Here is a 17,673-nt window from a genome sequence, read left to right as displayed (position 1 = left end):
TTAGGAGTTCGCGTAGATGAGGCGTGCCCTAATTTCTCATGGTTGACCTCTGAAAAAAAGGAAGTTTCCGCTCAAAATACATTCTAAACGAAATGTAGTGAGCAGCGGATAAGGTCCTCGCGCTACATCTCTCGTACCAAGCGCCAAAGTTTGAGTGAGAAGTTTTTAATCACTTTCTAGTGGTTTACTATTACTCAGCCTGGAATGGCAAACTGGAATAGTTTTCAGCAGAGAAAGTAGGACGCTTACCTTAAGCCTCCGAGCGCCGCTACCCTTCGCAGTCGGTTTCCGAGTTGGTTTATTTGGACTTTGATTTATACTTCCCATCGGTTTCCGAGATGTGGCGATTGGTCCGTAATTTACACCTTCCGTCGCTTTGTCATAAGTTGGGTTTTCGTCATCAGTAATAGGTTCGAGTGGTGGGTAAAAGATCTCTTCCGTCGGGAGGTCTGGAATTGCTTTTAAAAACGCACTATACATGGGAAAGAGAAAAGCAATAAATTAGGAATCGTTTCGAGGCGTAATGTGGGACAAGGGAATTGGAGGGCACTTACTGATAGTAGCCGGTGGATAAGTAGCGGTTCTCTCGCTGGGGCAGGACGCAGTCCAGGTCCATCACCCGAGACCGCATGGCTATGCGCCCGTCTACGATACCGAACAGGCCATGCCCGTTGGGCGCCATGCTGCACATCAAAGGGCCGCCCATGTCGCCCTCACACGTGGTCTGTCAGATAAAAAACAAAGTTAGGGAGTTACTGTTTGTTACTCAAGTGCCGCTGAGAACGCAAGATACTCTCTCGTGCACGCACTGTTTGTGAAACCACACTGTCTAGGCGTGAAGGAATGTAATAAATGAAAAAAAATATTAAGATGGGGTGGCAGAATGTAATAAACGAAAAAAATTATTAAGGTAATTAAAGTATATGGAGTCTTTCCTCTAAGAACTAACAGATAAGTTTGAATTTATTAATAGGTACTAATTTCTTATAATAAATTTTATGTGTTGGGACGCCACATGAGATGTACACTGGTGGAAAAAAAATCGCAAAACCGAGATGGAGTTGGGTAACATAACGAAATTTAGTAGACGTGTTTCTACATCTTAAAGATGATATTTAGTCATATTTCGCACTAGTCGGATAAGAGGGGAGCTAGTAACACTAATATCAGGATGCGAATCGGGTTTGTTTTTAATAAACGCTGTAAGGGTCGTGAAAGTTAGTTACCTTTGAGATTGGACGTGGTGAGTTGATGTCGGTCAAGAATTATTAACACCTCATTGAGTGTGAACTAGATTGTGCACTAGGGCTACAAGAAGCTGGATGCTCCTTCGGCTTTTGATCCACACTTAGTTTTCCTTCCCACCCTTGGAGAATAGAAACAAGTCCATGTGTTTGGGGTATTGACCAGCTAATTTGGAAAAGTACAATAGTCAAACAATTTTATGTTTGACTTCTTTGTCCCGCTCAGTATGCTCAGCGTTATCATTTTCTGACTTGTCAACATCCAGAGTGTCTACATGAGTTGTATAATCAGGTTTATGCCTTTCAACTTTTGGTAGATCCTGGAGTTTTGCGGGCAATGAGACGCCTTACGAACTGAAATTCACTAGAACATCAGATGTTTTACAAGGTGTAGAAGTATGAAACAGGAACTTGGTTGCAATAATTACACGTCCGTTGTTTGAAACTGATAAATAATATTTTATTCAAAATAATCTCCATTGTTATTTATACATTTCCCCCACCTCTCCAGCAGGCTATGAATGCCACGCCAAAAAACAGTTCTTCTTTTGAAGCGAACCAGTCAGCGAGCTATTTTCGTACATTTTCATACGAACCGAAGCATTGTTCAGAGAGGGCGTACCAGTGATGCAAACGGATGATAATCGGAAGGAGCCAAGTCTGGAGAATAAACCGCATGCCCTAGTATTTCCCAACTGAACGCCTCGATCGTTTCCCTGATCCGTTTTGCTGTGTTTGATGGGGGTTATCATGGAGCAACATGACTTTGTGTTGCCTTTTTCCATATTCCGGTCGTTTTTCACGTAATGCTCGATTTAAATCAATCATTTTCTGTTGCTAATGATCAGTGTTAACGTTTTCACCAGGTTTTAGCAGCTCATAATAGATGACACCCTTCTGATTCCACCAAGCACAGAGCATTGTCTTCTTTCCAAAGCGATCTGGACCTGCAGTGGGTGTCGATGGTTTGCTTGGACTCACCTATGATTTACGACGCTTAGGATTCTCAAAATATATCCATTTGTCACCAGCTGTCGCTATGCGATGGAGAAACGACTTTCTTTTGTATCTGGCGAGCAGCATTTCACAAGTGGTCTTTCGGTTTGCTCACTGTCCTTCATTTAATTCATGCGGAAACCATTTTTCCACTTTCTGCGCCTTTCCTATAGCTTTCAACCGAAGAGAAACGGCTTTCTACGTCACATTCAATTGTTCCGCGAGTTCCTGTTGAGTTTGAGTATCATCTTCATCCAATAAAGCTTGCAATTCGTTTTCTTCGAACGTTTTCGGTGCTTTCCCGCCCTCGTCGATTCTCACGTCAAAATCACCACTTTTGAATTTTATGAACTGTGTTTTCCCAATAGCATGTTCGCCGAAAGCTTCGACAAGCATTCGATGCGGTTCTGCCGCAGTTTTCTTCAAATGATAACAGAAAACCAATACTGTCCGCAAATTGTAGTTCATAGGCACAAATCTCGATACGTTTACGGGTTTGAAACAGATATCGATGTATGGAACTTGGGCTGTTGTGTATTGACATTCGTCGTCAGCCGTTACAGGAAGCAGATGGCGCTGCGGACGCGGTCTCTCGGGTCCTACACTGACGGCTAGCACCTTCTATAGGAAAATTCCGGTTTCACGCTTCTACACCTAGTATATTTACTTGTGCGCTCGGGACGAACGCTTTATTTTGAGTTGTTAGCCAGAAGTGACCATGTGAAGCAATATACGCCTCTTTCATTTGGATTTTGGACATTTATAAATACCTGTTTAGTGGCAATATCATGCGGAAGAGGGATGCAACTGAATCTCCCATTAAGTGGATCGTAGATATGCAATTACACATCAAGATTTCTTATATGGCTGAGTGCCTCACACGGCCCTTTTTCATGCATGTTGGAAAAATGGCTCCTGAGAAAAGTTCCGAACCACTCTGCGACTGAATAGACCCGTGATTTCCTGTCTGTTCTCTTCCAAATTTTGATGATGCTATTTTCCTTGGCAGCGTCAGGTCCCTCTCTTTTGGGTTTTCGTGACCTCACAGTATAGAGCTGTGTTACACTTAATAGCGGAATAGTGCATGTCGTTGACCATTTTATGGAGTATCCTTTCCACAAGAGCTTGACATGCATGAAGAAAACTGGCAGGGTCATGGTAGGCCACATTAGAGTTATAAATGCGGGCTTGTGAGATCCTGTTCCGAAAAGAGCCAGGAACCATACCGCGATCCAATGCGGCTGCTGGGCTTAATCGATGAGCCGTAACAGACCGGGCACGCGTACTGCTGCTGCTAGGTGCAGAATAAAGTTGAAGTGAGGTCCGATACAGTGTAGAATCGTGATAATTGAGACACAGATAATTGCACGGTTGCATCGGCAAACGAGTGGTTCCATCAGCCTGTATCACATTCACGATGATGATAATGATGATGATGACTGACCCAGCAGCAGGTGGTGTTTGCGAGCACGGTGAATAAATCATCGGCGACCCAGACTGGGGTGACGAATGCATCGTATCAGGTCACATGGTGGAGTAGTAGCCGAAGCTGCAAGTCACTTCCGCATATAGCCGATATCTCATCCACAAACGAAGATAGAAATTGATTAGCACCACACATAATTAAAAATGAGATATATACAATCATCTATTGAAATTTATTCACCCTCTAAGTCAGTAGAGTCTGAATAAGCCCACGAGCCACTCGTAATATTGTTATTTCTAGCAATGTCTTGTAATATCATATCCTCCAAATCCACCGCAATATTATAATCAAGTGAGTCTAGAAATAATGGCGTCTGTTGGTTGCAAGATGGTCCAGGGCACAGCTGTGTTGGCAAATGAGCAGGTGTCATCAGTCCAAACCATGGCGATGATGACCAATCAAGTTGTGTTGGCGTTTGTAAACATAGTGAATACATCACAGATTAATTGGGCTGGAACAACAAATGCATCATCACCTTGTCAGGTCCTGAAGCAATTTGCTGTTGCAGGCACACCTCCGAGTTCACACCCATCTGTCAAATCTGTTAGAGAAGCAGCAGAAGAAGAAGAGGAATAAGAAGAAGAAGAAGAAGAAGAAGAAATTAATCATCAGCAAGCAGCTATAGCGAGTTGATACGAGATGTAATTGGAAAGTTTTAAGAGTGGGCTTGTAATTGTACAGTGGTGGTACTTACGTGCTACTGTGATGCATCTCCTTCAAAATAGTCCCCTTCTGACTGAACACACCGACTCCAAGAGTGTTTCCACTTTTGGAAACATTCCTGGAAATTTTTTTCCGAAGTGTGCTAAGGATGCTCCCCGAATTTGCTTGGATGTCTTCAATCGAGTAAAATCGCTTCCCTTTCAGTACAAATTTCAGTTTAGGAAACAGGTAGAAGTCCGCAGGGGCTAAATTAGGGGAATATGACGTTTGTGGAAGCACAGGAATTTTGAATTTGGTCAAAAAGTCAACGATGGAGAAGGCATGATGAGCTGGAGTATTGTCACGGTGTAGCACCCAACTCCTGTCTTTCCACAATGCAGGACTTTTCTTCCGCATATTTTCGTGCAAACGCTCAAGGACACATTTGTAGTATTCCTGGTTAATCGTCTGTCCTCCAGGAGTAAATTCATGATGCATAATACCGATAGAATAAAAAAAAAAACACCAACATTGTCTTTACCGACTTTGCCATGCTTTTTTCGGCCATGATGCACCTGGAGTCTTCCACTGCGAAGACTTCCCCTTGGTTTGAGGATCATATCCATATATCCACGATTCGTAACCCGTCATTACCCTATTTAACAAATCTGTGTCATTTTTAATCCGATTAATCAGTTCTTAGCACACTTCAAGCCTGTATTGTCTCTGGTCACTTGACAACACTTTTGGAATGAATTATGAAGACACTCGACGCATGTTCAGATCTTCAGTTAAAATTGACTGAACTTTATAGAAACTTAAGTTAATCAACCATCTCCCTAACTGAAAGTCTACGATCAGAGCGCACTAAGTCGCGAACTTCCACAACATTTTAATTCGTGTTTGAGGTGGAAGGACGGCCGGACCGTTGTCTACGTTCAAATGATTTGCGGCCATTTTTAAATCTGTTGAACGAGACAAAAACATTTGACTGGCTCATACACTTATCTCCAAAAGCTGTTTTTAATAGTTCGTAAGTCTAAGAAGCTGATTTCCCGGTTTTAAAACGAAATTTCACACGAACTCGTTGCTCCCTTTATACGTCTATTTTCACGCAGACAGAATTCGGCAACAAGTCCTGACAGACCTGCACTCAAACAGCTGCCACAACGAACTGAATAAAGGAAACGCAGTTTCCTGTCAGAGGGCGTTCAAGGACAAGGCAATCACTCGCTCCCCACGATCTGCGTACCTGCCCGCCAAACCAGTAAGCAGTAGCGGATCCATTCTTAAAACTTTCCAATCACACCTCGTACTAACATGGAAGAAAACAAAAGCAAACGTTTTTAACAGGGGCGCTTATTAGGGCCTGTTGAACCATTGTTTACATAATAGTGTTTCATCTCGGTGATTCTCTCAGCACTGCTGATGTTACTGCTAGCAAATCTCAGACTGGAATGACTTCTCCCACCGAAACGACTTATATTCATAGCCGAAAACCATGTTCCTTTCCTTCTTTCAACCAATGGAAAACGAGTATTCGTATCTGCTTTTTAAGCTTGATGGCGCCCGCTCATGGATGTGCATCAGCACCGATATTTCACACTGATTTCGCTGGTGTTTTCAATTATAGGATTATCTTTTAGTGGAGATGCAGGGACTGGTCTATCACACAGACTTCGCCTCTTCCATTATCAGAGTAAGAAGAATTCACCAACGCTTTGAGACTCGTGGCACACCATGACCAGTGTCTGTGGAACACTACCAATGCAACGAATGCCGTTGTCAAAGAATGCCATACCTATTTTAGTAATGCGCACTTTGCAGACATTTGCTAGCACATCATCAATGCAATCATCATGCATCGTTCAGAGCCCGCAACACACTGCTTCCGCAATAAAATTAGTTGTAACGGAAGGCAGCGAGAATAATTTTTTTGCTCCACCAGTGATGGTTCACGAGAGCGTTTAATACCATCTAGTTGCATTAGGAGGCCTATGCTTACGGCCTGGCGGAAATCATCTGGAGACAGAACAGTATTACTAGTCTCTGGCGTGTGTTTAAAAAAAATGCTAAAAACCTGAATGTTTTTATCAATAGCACTCCATGAGGCGTGCTTATAAACCGTTCTGTGATATTTTATACGATCACGAGTTGATCTAATCGATTTGCACACTAAATAATTAAAATTATACAGACACATGGATAATATTCTGCATTAGACCCTCCACAAGCTAAACGAAGTTTATGTGATTATCCACATCAGTGGCGAAACATATGAGTAAAGGCTCCAGCTGAAAGCACTTTCGGTTATATCGTCTAAGTGTAATAATTACACTGTGTGTGTGTGTGTGTGCGTGTGTTTGTGTGTGTGTGCTGCTACATGGTTACCCATCAGGCCAGGGTAAGGTGGATGTGGTTTTTTTTGGAATGTATCGTGTTATTCAAAACTCATACTAATGGAAGAAAATCATTTTTAGCGCCATCCAGATCCACTTTATGTTGACAGATTGACAGGAACTCACTGGCTGACGGTTAACGATACAGGGCGGGAGAGCTATCGAGAGGTACACCTAATCTACTGCATCATGATACGAAAAGTATCTGCGCTACAGCATCTTCGTACGTTTCTCTCTTACCAAAGTGTGGTCACTCTCCTCCAAAGCATTGAATTATATGTGCTTCCAAAGCAGTAAATTTCCCACAACTGATGCTGTCAGAGAAAACAATCGAAAAAATTTGTAAAGCAAGGTAAATCGTTAAAAAATTAGACAAAAAATTGCGCAAAAGTATTACGTTCTAATCTAAGTCATGTATGCTACCTATAGAAAATTCTCAAATTCTATGGTGATATGGTGGTAAGACGAAATTGTTATACTGCTACTAGTTTTGTGTGTGTGAGGAAACGGTAAGGTAATTTTGCTCTGAGTGTTGTAGTATTCTCTCTCAATAGATATGAGTCGCCAGACATATGCATTTGGAATCGAAAAATGTTTGGGTGCAATGTAAACCAATATGATTCCAGACACTCTAGTCATGGATACGTTACTACAACAGATGGAATCACGACAAGTTGCATTGGTACCATGCACGACCTATGATTATGATGAGGTCCCATACTCCGAGGAGAATAGGGGACGATGCGGGAAACCGCACCGCCAAGTAGGCAAGGTCCTAGTTGAGGTGGTTTGCCATTGCCTCCCTCTGCATGACCTATGTTAGAACCTAATACTGTTGCTCGGCATTTTGTCTAGTTCTTTTAACAATTTAGCTTGCTTTAACCATTTTTCGGTTCTTCTGTCTGACAGTTTCAGTTGCGGGAAATTTACTGCTTTCGACACACAAACAGTTCAGTATCTCGGAGGAGAGTGAATGCTCATTGGCGAAATACAGACGGATGAAGCCAATGATAGGTCAGTGCGCACACCTGCACTGAAATATAATCCTTTATTTAAAACACTGGCACAAATTGAATAAGATATCGCTACCTATGCACATACATGAGCAGGTGTCACATCCCTAAGAAAACCACATGACTAGGGACACGAATACTCGTTTCTCATTGGTTGAAATAAACAAAGGAATGTGGTTTTTGGGTGTAATCGAGAGTCGTTTTGGTGTGACAAGTCATTCCAGTCTGATACTTGCTAGCAGCAACATCAGCAGCGCCAAATGAATCAGCAGAATAGAAATGCTGTAACGCAAATGAGCTTTCATCAAGAGGTAATAATTGACCCCGACTTCATCCTATTGATCCTACAGGTACTTTCTTTTCTTTTCTTTTTTTCTATGTTTTGTGTGCTTGTTGCAGCTGCGTTCTATGTTTAATTTCTTCTTCTTCTAATTCTTCTGGTGCAAATATGAGGGACGTGTGTAGACTTGGAGATGCACCTGCAACAACAACTACGCCACGACCTGACAAGTTAATGAAGCATTTGTCGTCCCAGCCCGATTCATGTACGATGTATTCACCACGCCTACAAACACCATCACAGTCTGGTTTGGCATCATCATTGAGGAACGGAGTGGTCACACCATCTCATTTGAAATCACAGTCGTACCATGGCATCATCATTGAGGAACGGAGTGGTCACACCATCTCATTTGAAATCACAGTCGTACCATGGATAATCTCGGAGTCAACAGTGACTTTCAATCCTACACTCGCTGGATGATATTATTGTGATACATCGGCAAGATATGATATTACAAGACATTGCAGCAAATAATAATATGAAACGGGACTCTTGGGCTTATTTGGATGCTACTAATGTAGCGTATATCATGTTTTTAATTACTCCTGTGGAGGTCGTACGAGGTGCATTCAAGTTCTAAGGCCTCCGATTTTTTTTCTCCGGACTGGAAAGAGATAGAAACATGCGCTTTGTTTTAAAATGAGGCCGCGTTCATTGTCAATACGTCCCAGAGATGGCAGCACTGTACGGCAGATGGAATTTTACCGCCAGCGGCGAGAATGAGAGCTGTCTTAAATACACTCCTGGAAATTGAAATAAGAACACCGTGAATTCATTGTCCCAGGAAGGGGAAACTTTATTGACACATTCCTGGGGTCAGATACATCACATGATCACACTGACAGAACCACAGGCAAATAGACACAGGCAACAGAGCATGCACAATGTCGGCACTAGTACAGTGTATATCCACCTTTCGCAGCAATGCAGGCTGCTATTCTCCCATGGAGACGATCGTAGAGATGCTGGATGTAGTCCTGTAGAACGGCTTGCCATGCCATTTCCACCTGGCGCCTCAGTTGGACCAGCGTTCGTGCTGGACGTGCAGACCGCGTGAGACGACGCTTCATCCAGTCCCAAACATGCTCAATGGGGGACAGATCCGGAGATCTTGCTGGCCAGGGTAGTTGACTTACACCTTCTAGAGCACGTTGGGTGGCACGGGATACATGCGGACGTGCATTGTCCTGTTGGAACAGCAAGTTCCAATGCCGGTCTAGGAATGGTAGAACGATGGGTTCGATGACGGTTTGGATGTACCGTGCACTATTCAGTGTCCCCTCGACGATCACCAGTGGTGTACGACCAGTGTAGGAGATCGCTCCCCACACCATGATGCCCAGTGTTGGCTCTGTGTGCCTCGGTCGTATGCAGTCCTGATTGTGGCGCTCACCTGCACGGCGCCAAACACGCATACGACCATCATTGGCACCAAGGCAGAAGCGACTCTCATCGCTGAAGACGACACGTCTCCATTCGTCCCTCCATTCACCCCTGTCGCGACACCACTGGAGGCGGGCTGCACGATGTTGGGGCGTGAGCGGAAGACGGCCTAACGGTGTGCGGGACCGTAGCCCAGCTTCATGGAGACGGTTGCGAATGGTCCTCGCCGATACCCCAGGAGCAACAGTGTCCCTAATTTGCTGGGAAGTGGCGGTGCGGTCCCCTACGGCACTGTGTAGGATCCTACGGTCTTGGCGTGCATCCGTGCGTCGCTGCGGTCCGGTCCCAGGTCGACGGGCACGTGCACCTTCCGCCGACCACTGGCGACAACATCGATGTACTGTGGAGACCTCACGCCCCACGTGTTGAGCAATTCGGCGGTACGTCCACCCGGCCTCCCGCATGCCCACTATACGCCCTCGCTCAAAGTCCGTCAACTGCACATACGGTTCACGTCCACGCTGTCGCGGCATGCTACCAGTGTTAAAGACTGCGATGGAGCTCCGTATGCCACGGCAAACTGGCTGACACTGACGGCGGCGGTGCACAAATGCTGCGCAGCTAGCGCCATTCGACGGCCAACACCGCGGTTCCTGGTGTGTCCGCTGTGCCGTGCGTGTGATCATTGCTTGTACAGCCCTCTCGCAGTGTCCGGAGCAAGTATGGTGGGTCTGACACACCGGTGTCAATGTGTTCTTTTTTCCATTTCCAGGAGTGTAGTTAAAATGGCGACGTTTTCCTTACTTGAACAGTGTGCAATCATTCGTTTTCTCAATTTGCGTGGTGTGAAACCAATTTAAATTCATCGACAGTTGAAGGAGACATGTGGTGATGGAGTTATGGATGTGTCGAAAGTGTGTTCGTGGGTGCGACAGTTTAATGAAGGCAGAACATTGTGTGACAACAAACCGAAATAACCTCGGGCTCGCACAAGCCGGTCTGACGACATGATCGAGAAAGTGGAGAGAATTGTTTTGGGGGATCGCCGAATGACTGTTGAACAGATCGCCTCCAGAGTTGGCATTTCTGTGGGTTCTGTGCACACAATCCTGCATGACGACCTGAAAATGCGAAAAGTGTCATCCAGGTGGGTGCCACGAATGCTGACGGACGACCACATGGCTGCCCATGTGGCATGTTGCCAAGCAATGTTGACGTGCAACGACAGCATGAATGGGACTTTCTTTTCTTTGGGTGTCACAATGGATGAGGCGTGGATGCCATTTTTCAATCCAGAAACAAAGCGCCAGTCAGCTCAATGGAAGCACACAGATTCACCGCCACCAAAAAAATTTCGGGTAACCGCCAGTGCTGAAAAAATGATGGTGTCCATGTTCTGGGACAGCGAGGGCGTAATCCTTACCCATTGCGTTGCAAAAGGCACTACGGTAACAGGTGCATCCTACGAAAATGTTTTGAAGAACAAATTCCTTCCTGCACTGCAACAAAAACGTCTGGGAAGGGCTGCGCATGTGCTGTTTCACCAAGACAACGCACCCGCACATCGAGCTAACGTTACGCAACAGTTTCTTTGTGATAACAACTTTGAAGTGATTCCTCATGCTCCCTACTCACCTGACCTGGCTCCTAGTGACTTTTGGCTTTTTCCAACAATGAAAGACACTCTCCGTGGCCGCACATTCACCAGCCGTGCTGCTACTGCCTCAGCGATTTTCCAGTGGTCGCCACTGCCATGGAATCATGGCGTCAGCGTTGTGAAAAATGTGTACGTCTGCAGGGCGATTACGTCTAGAAGTAACGTCAGTTTCATCGATTTCGGGTGAGTAGTTAATTAGAAAAAAAATCGGAGGCCTTAGAACTTGAATGCACCTCGTACATGCATATAGCTTGTACCTGCAGCTACTGATCCGACAACTGACCAGACAATGATGTGTTCATCACCCCACGCTGGTCCGTAGACGATGTGTTCGCCATGTCCTCAAACACCAATGCTGCAGGCTCTCTCATCATAATCATGAACATGTTATGGGCTGATGAAACCAGTTCGTTTGATGACGCAGTTGCATACTGGACCGTCTTGCAAGCGTTATGGATGTACATAACATCGGACGTCGCTTCAGCACCACTCTGAACCTAGGAGCAGTACCTCTGTCTGCTCTTTTACGGATCACCAAGTAAGTCCTGCAGCCGCACTGGTCTACTCTGTGGCTGCTGGCTCTTTTGTAGGCAGGATCAGGACAGGAAAGGAGAGGACAGTGGTGATATCATGGGACTATTCAACCACAGGGTGCTTCGAACTTCTGTCAAGAGTGTCATATTCAGCCATTTTTCGAACGTGTAGGAAAGGTGGTCAGGAAAGGCACTCAGCCTTGCACTCGATATTGATAAACACTTGCATGTCTACAGTCCTCTTCACGGTACAGTTGCATCTCGCTTCCGAAAGATATTGCCGCTAAACAGGCATCTATTAGTGTTCAGAATCTAGATGAGAGGGATATATATTGCTTCACGTGGTCATCTCTGGCTAGCGATAGTAAGAAGTATTCATTCAGAACGCACAAGTAAATAAAAAATATCTGATGTTTGTGGGCATTACAATTTGCGAGTCTTGTCATTGTCCGTAAAACTCGAGGACTTTCCAAAGTTCGAGACACAGAGCCCCTGATTATTCAAATCACATGTACACCTTAGATGTTGACAATCCAGAAGATAATGGCCATAAGCACACTGTGCAGAACAAAGAAGTGAAGCATAAAGTAGCTGGACCCCTCTACTTTTCCATGTTAGCTGGTCAGCGCCCCAAGCACAAAGACTTACTGCTATTCTGTGAGGGTCAGAAGCAACACGACATGAGGATCAAAAGCATGTTCCGCCTACTTTCTGCCCAACTGAGTACAAGGAAATGTGCAAGGTATTTTAGCCATAGACGTCTCCCTCTTTTACCCAGAGAGTATCTTGAAAGATACCTCACTGACTGTTTGAGCCAGGGACGAATAAGTTTGAATATACCTATTGAGCATAAGAAGCTCTTATAATTTAAGAACCTCCACCAGTTTTCCTGGTGGGCTGCAAAAAAACCCTTTAGTGTTAGTGTTAGGTTTAACTGTCTTACATTCCTGACATTGGCCTACTAATTTATTAATATTCAAGCTCATGCTTTTCCAGATCAGGTGTTCCTGAAATTGCATATTGGTTTTATAAATTTCCAGATTCCCCTCACGCAATGAATGGTGCAAATAGTTTAAGACAACAGGGATTGAGTATTCAGGAAGACAGACCTCGAGTTTCCTATATTATTGAATATGGTAACACAGCACCCCCTTCTCAAGAAAAAGGTGTTCATTGGGACACCAGCCTCCAGCCTTCGCCAAATCTCACCCAACTCGCTACCTTGTTGTTGTCTCTCCTTAAGATGAACAAACACTGAAGGAATCTCAGAGAGAAATGCTGCAGCTACCGTGAAATCCAGTACCTTTGCTTCTTCAGCAAATTCCGAAACATTCTTCTGAGACATGTGACTAAGCATATGCACGATTCAGTTTTGAATCGCCTCCCCACCCCCTCCCGTCCAGATATATATATAACTTCAGACCAGAAGGCCAATATTTCTAGTGCTCATGTTGCAATTTCTATAAGCGAATTGAGCCTATCGGGAGTAAAAATCAGCACCATGTTATCAATTTTCGTCCAAATTTATTATCCTCCAGGTAAAACTTAAACTTTCTTAGGTCGAAGAGGACGGCCAACGTTCCCAGCTTCTAAACAGAATAATTTTTTTCAGCAGCTGACGTGGACAAGTTAAGCGAAATAGGAGGAATTGGGATAACTTCAGAGTATATAATAATGACAGGAATCGACTACACGAATGTAAGTACAACACAGGACTATGGAAGATGACGATGATGAAGATGAGGATAAGGATCAGTGCTTCAGTAATGTACGATGGATCAGATATGACAACATGCGGAAGGAGTTATTGGAAGAGAAGGAGAGTATAGAAACGAGGAATTTACATACCGTGATTGAGGAGGTATTAATGTAGATGTGATATGGGATAGTGGGAGTCACGTGTCAGCGATTTTATAGAAAGCACAAGAAATATGTCTGGAAAAGCATAATTGGCCAATATGTAATGTGCAGAAAACAAACTTTACGGGAAAAATCGCCGGGAAAAACACAGAAGTGATCTGAGAAGTATAATTGGAATTCTAATGTCAATGGTATAGGTTGGAATGACATCTCTTAGTTATACCAAAATTATTTGTAAGCGTTATCTTTGACATGAATTTTATTTAGAAGAGTGAGCATTTTTGGATTTACGTCAGAGGAGGGAGATTGTTTTAAGGAAAGGAACACCAGTCAGTATTCGATTTGGTGATGGCAAGTTGACAGGCTATCATTTGAGTATACAAGGTGGACAAAAGGTACTAGAACGAGCTCCCCCCCCCCCCCCCTCCCGACTATCAAATAAATAAATTCTTCTCACTACATGTAAAGCCATTGTAGGTTTGGAAAAATTATAACACCAGAACATGTTGGAACTAGAGTTTATTAAGATCTACAAATCGTATGTCAGACACCATGGGAATTAATATTAAGCAGTATCTTGGGTAAGGTAAAGAGACTGAGGACACACCTTGTTGAACGTGGAGATTTGTAAATTTTGGGGGAAGTATTAATGTGGTAAACCAGCAGGATTTTTAATTAGTATGGGAGAGAAAGATAGGTTTTGGTTGAGTAGGTTGTGGCGTAAAAATTTGTGTGTAACAGTGGTTCCATTAAGTGGAAGGTAAAAAGTTGTAGCCATAGATAAAATTTGGTACTTATGTTAGGTAATGGGTAACGTTGTTAGTTAGTAGTTGAGTTGGGAAAAATAATATGCGAGGTGGTAAGAGTCATACCACACTCTGAAAACATGCTGCAGAAGATAGGCTGAAACATAATGTGGATACGATGGTTAAAGGAAAGGGCATTGAAGTAGTAAGGTTTTTCAAGAAAAAACAATTGTGTGAGTGTTAGAGAGGCTACGCAAGGACGCAACCTCATAATAATGTGGTGAAAAAGCAGGGAGATAATATGAAATATTAGTACTATTTTGTCCTAAGGAGTTCAACTGAGCTGTGACACGCCTGGTCAAATTGAATGCGAGGTAGAGAGAGGGAAATTGTTGACAGAGATGACAGGCACTTATTGACTTTAGGAAGAGAAGAAGGGAGTTTTCTGTCTACATCAGGGAAAGCGTTGACCATTTTGTAGTTGGTTGAGGGAGTACTGAAATGAGCTGCACTCTCCAGAGAGCGTTGGAATCGCCAATCTTAGGCAGTATGCGACGAGTAGTATTATGGGCCCGCAGCAGGAGAACAGATTTTGCAGGCAGTTTTCTAATGCTGCTGAACAAATAGGCAGTCGAGGCGCCCATCGAAATGATCAAATCGGGACATTAGGCAGCAGATCGAGCAAACAGAAGCTAAGCTGACGAAGCATTTTGGTAAAGTACTAGTGCCTTCTATGTAAAACTTTTTGTATTGTGCACTTTAAGACTGTTTTAGCTACATCATCTAAAAGAGGAAGTGAATGTAATATGATATAATATGACTTCGCGCCATGCGCCTAAATTTGTTTTATGTTTCAGGATTGGTGAGATGATGATGGAGGGAATGATGAATGTAATGGAAAGAAGGAAATAACCATTAAATGAAAGAAACCAAGAAGAAAACGTGATAAATTCTGAGTACCAGGCGACGTGGTTAGTAACATGTAAACATAAAGGAAAGAGAAGAATACAGGTGGAATGGAGACAGAGTGTGTAACCATATTGAGATCTTATGTATAGCGTATTACATTAACGTTAGTGTATGGTGATGGGTGATGCACATTCAAACAAAGTAGCTAACAGAAACTAGAAACAGGTTGTATGAATAATTTTTAACACAGTGGAATCTGCACGAGGCGTGAAATGGTGAGTATAAATGTAGATTGACAAGTAGTAATAGAGTTTAACAGTTAACCACCACACATGTGAATACGTGAATGGGAGAGTGAGAATCTATCTGCAAGTCGTTGGTCCTATGTAAAATAAATAATGATGATTTTAAGTCAAGCTAACGCAAGAAGAAAATATTTCCATTCTTAAAATTTTTAATTTTTCAGTTGTGTCAGCTCTTCAGTCACTTCTATGTATAGAAGTTTCTTTTCCTAAGACAATTGACTTTTTTTGGTCAGACAGCTGGGTAAACTCAGCAAAGGTCATAAGATTTTGTAAGAGTGTAGTAAGATATAACGGTAGCATAGGACGTGGAAGTTGTTGGACGAGTGAATATGTGTATACATGTGGGAATGCCTAAGTAGCACAGATGGTAAGCGTGTTTGTAGAAGCGTGTGCAGATGAATGGAGCAGATGGAGGCGGGAGCACTGACGCACAGAGTGACACGACAGAACAATGCGCAGCACAGACCATAGACAGTGTCGTGGCATTTGCCGGCGGCATATCTGGGATGAGCGAGCAACAGTGAAATGGACAGGAGTTCTCTCATCCTAGCTACAGGCGGCAGCAGGGATGGAGACAGTGATCTGTTTCGGGATGTTTCACCGCAGCAGCGCTTAGATGGTGTACCTGACGACTTGTGACTGCGCGACTTACAACCTTAACGAAGGGGGAAGAAGGGAAAATGAGACTCATGGTAGAGACACTAATTTGCAACCATGCAGCACTCGCAGCAACAGCGTTATCTGAATATGACCATGCACAGCAAGTGTGTCAACAAGCTTTTTGCGTACCCTCCACAATTATGACAAATTTTCTCCTTGTGGAAATGATATGTGCTACTTGCCATGAAGAACGGCAATGCATGGTCCACAACAAGCCCTTTCTCGTGAGAGAACTTTCTTTTCTAGAGTACGTCTTGATACCGCTCAGTGGACAATCCGTTTTTTGGTGTCGTGAGATTGCTGTCTAATGTGTGGGCTGTGATGCCTAACCACACTTGCAAGGAAACCCATGATGTTAACCATTGTAATAGACCTCTTTACTGACATGATGCAGCAAAGAGATTTATCTATATAATCCGACCCCATGACACACCTACCATGCCGTGCAAATCGACGAAGAGGGCCGCCATGCAGGTCGAGATGCCACCAGCAAAACCATCGGCAGCAGTGAACTATGCCTGAGTATAGCTCCAAGATTGTGCACTTTCGATTGATGATTCTTGTGTGCAGCTTGCAATCAGTGTGGTGATGTGTTGTCTGTTTATAGACCTCACAGTGAGGAAATGGATGTTGATAGAGTGTGTTTTATACTACAGTGAACATTACAGCTTCGAGTCATTTACTGCTGTGAACATTGGTCCAGCGGTGGTAATATTGTGATGCAATGCAGAAGACTGATATAATGATGTGGAGTAGTTTGATTAGGACATCTACTCGTTAAAGAGGACTAAATTCATGGTGTTTCAAGTATTCACACATCGTTCAAGGTTCGGAGACATGACATGATCTTTTACTCCACTTTCTTTTCTTTTTGATAGCTGTTTCAACTGATTACTTGTAGGATAGTAGGACATCTTCTGCGGCCAGCGTAATTTGAGTAAAATCATTTTGGATGTTAAGCAGCGTCATTATGAACACAAACAACTATATCACTGACGTTTCTACCGGCTTTACAGAGGTCGTCTTCATCGCGATTAACTGCTAAATGCTAGAATCTAGAGTCTAGTTGGTATATAGTGGGAACTGCTGATAAGGTAATGACATTCTGTGTCAGGTTACACACTTGGGCGACTTATACTCAAGGTCATTACCACTCCTTCTCCTCCAGGGAACCACTGGTAATTAGTCAAGGTCATCCCAGGGAAATACCAGCACCTTCCCCTCCCCTCCACTCCTCTCACCTCCCCTACCCTCTGCACCCCTCCCCCTGGACCAACGAGGATCAAGCACCCCCTCCACACTTTCATCTTTTATAACTCAGCGGGTGGGGTTACTATAGAGCGGAGGACCATAGAGAGAGGATCACATTGCGTCTTTATTGATAATCAGTTACGTTAAGCCACCTAACTTGAGTTCTAGGCTATCGCTGTTTGTTGATGCCATCTTAATATCATGTCATTTGAGGCACTAGCAACGGTCATGCCCAGGCAATTATGT

General features: G+C 43.7%; 1 protein-coding gene across 1 annotated transcript in view; it reads right to left on the bottom strand.

The window, feature by feature from the left end:
• LOC124795897 (granzyme B-like) overlaps positions 1-17,673 on the bottom strand; it is a 187,386-nt gene that overhangs the window by 20,310 nt on the left and 149,403 nt on the right. The window contains exon 5 of the mRNA XM_047259977.1: positions 555-724. Coding sequence (XP_047115933.1) covers positions 555-724 — 170 coding nt within the window. The remainder of the gene's footprint in view (positions 1-554; positions 725-17,673) is intronic.

This window comes from Schistocerca piceifrons, chromosome 4 (genome assembly GCF_021461385.2).
Source record: "Schistocerca piceifrons isolate TAMUIC-IGC-003096 chromosome 4, iqSchPice1.1, whole genome shotgun sequence".
Classification (NCBI taxonomy): Eukaryota; Metazoa; Arthropoda; class Insecta; order Orthoptera; family Acrididae; genus Schistocerca; species Schistocerca piceifrons.
This window is presented reverse-complemented; position numbering and strand designations above follow the sequence as displayed.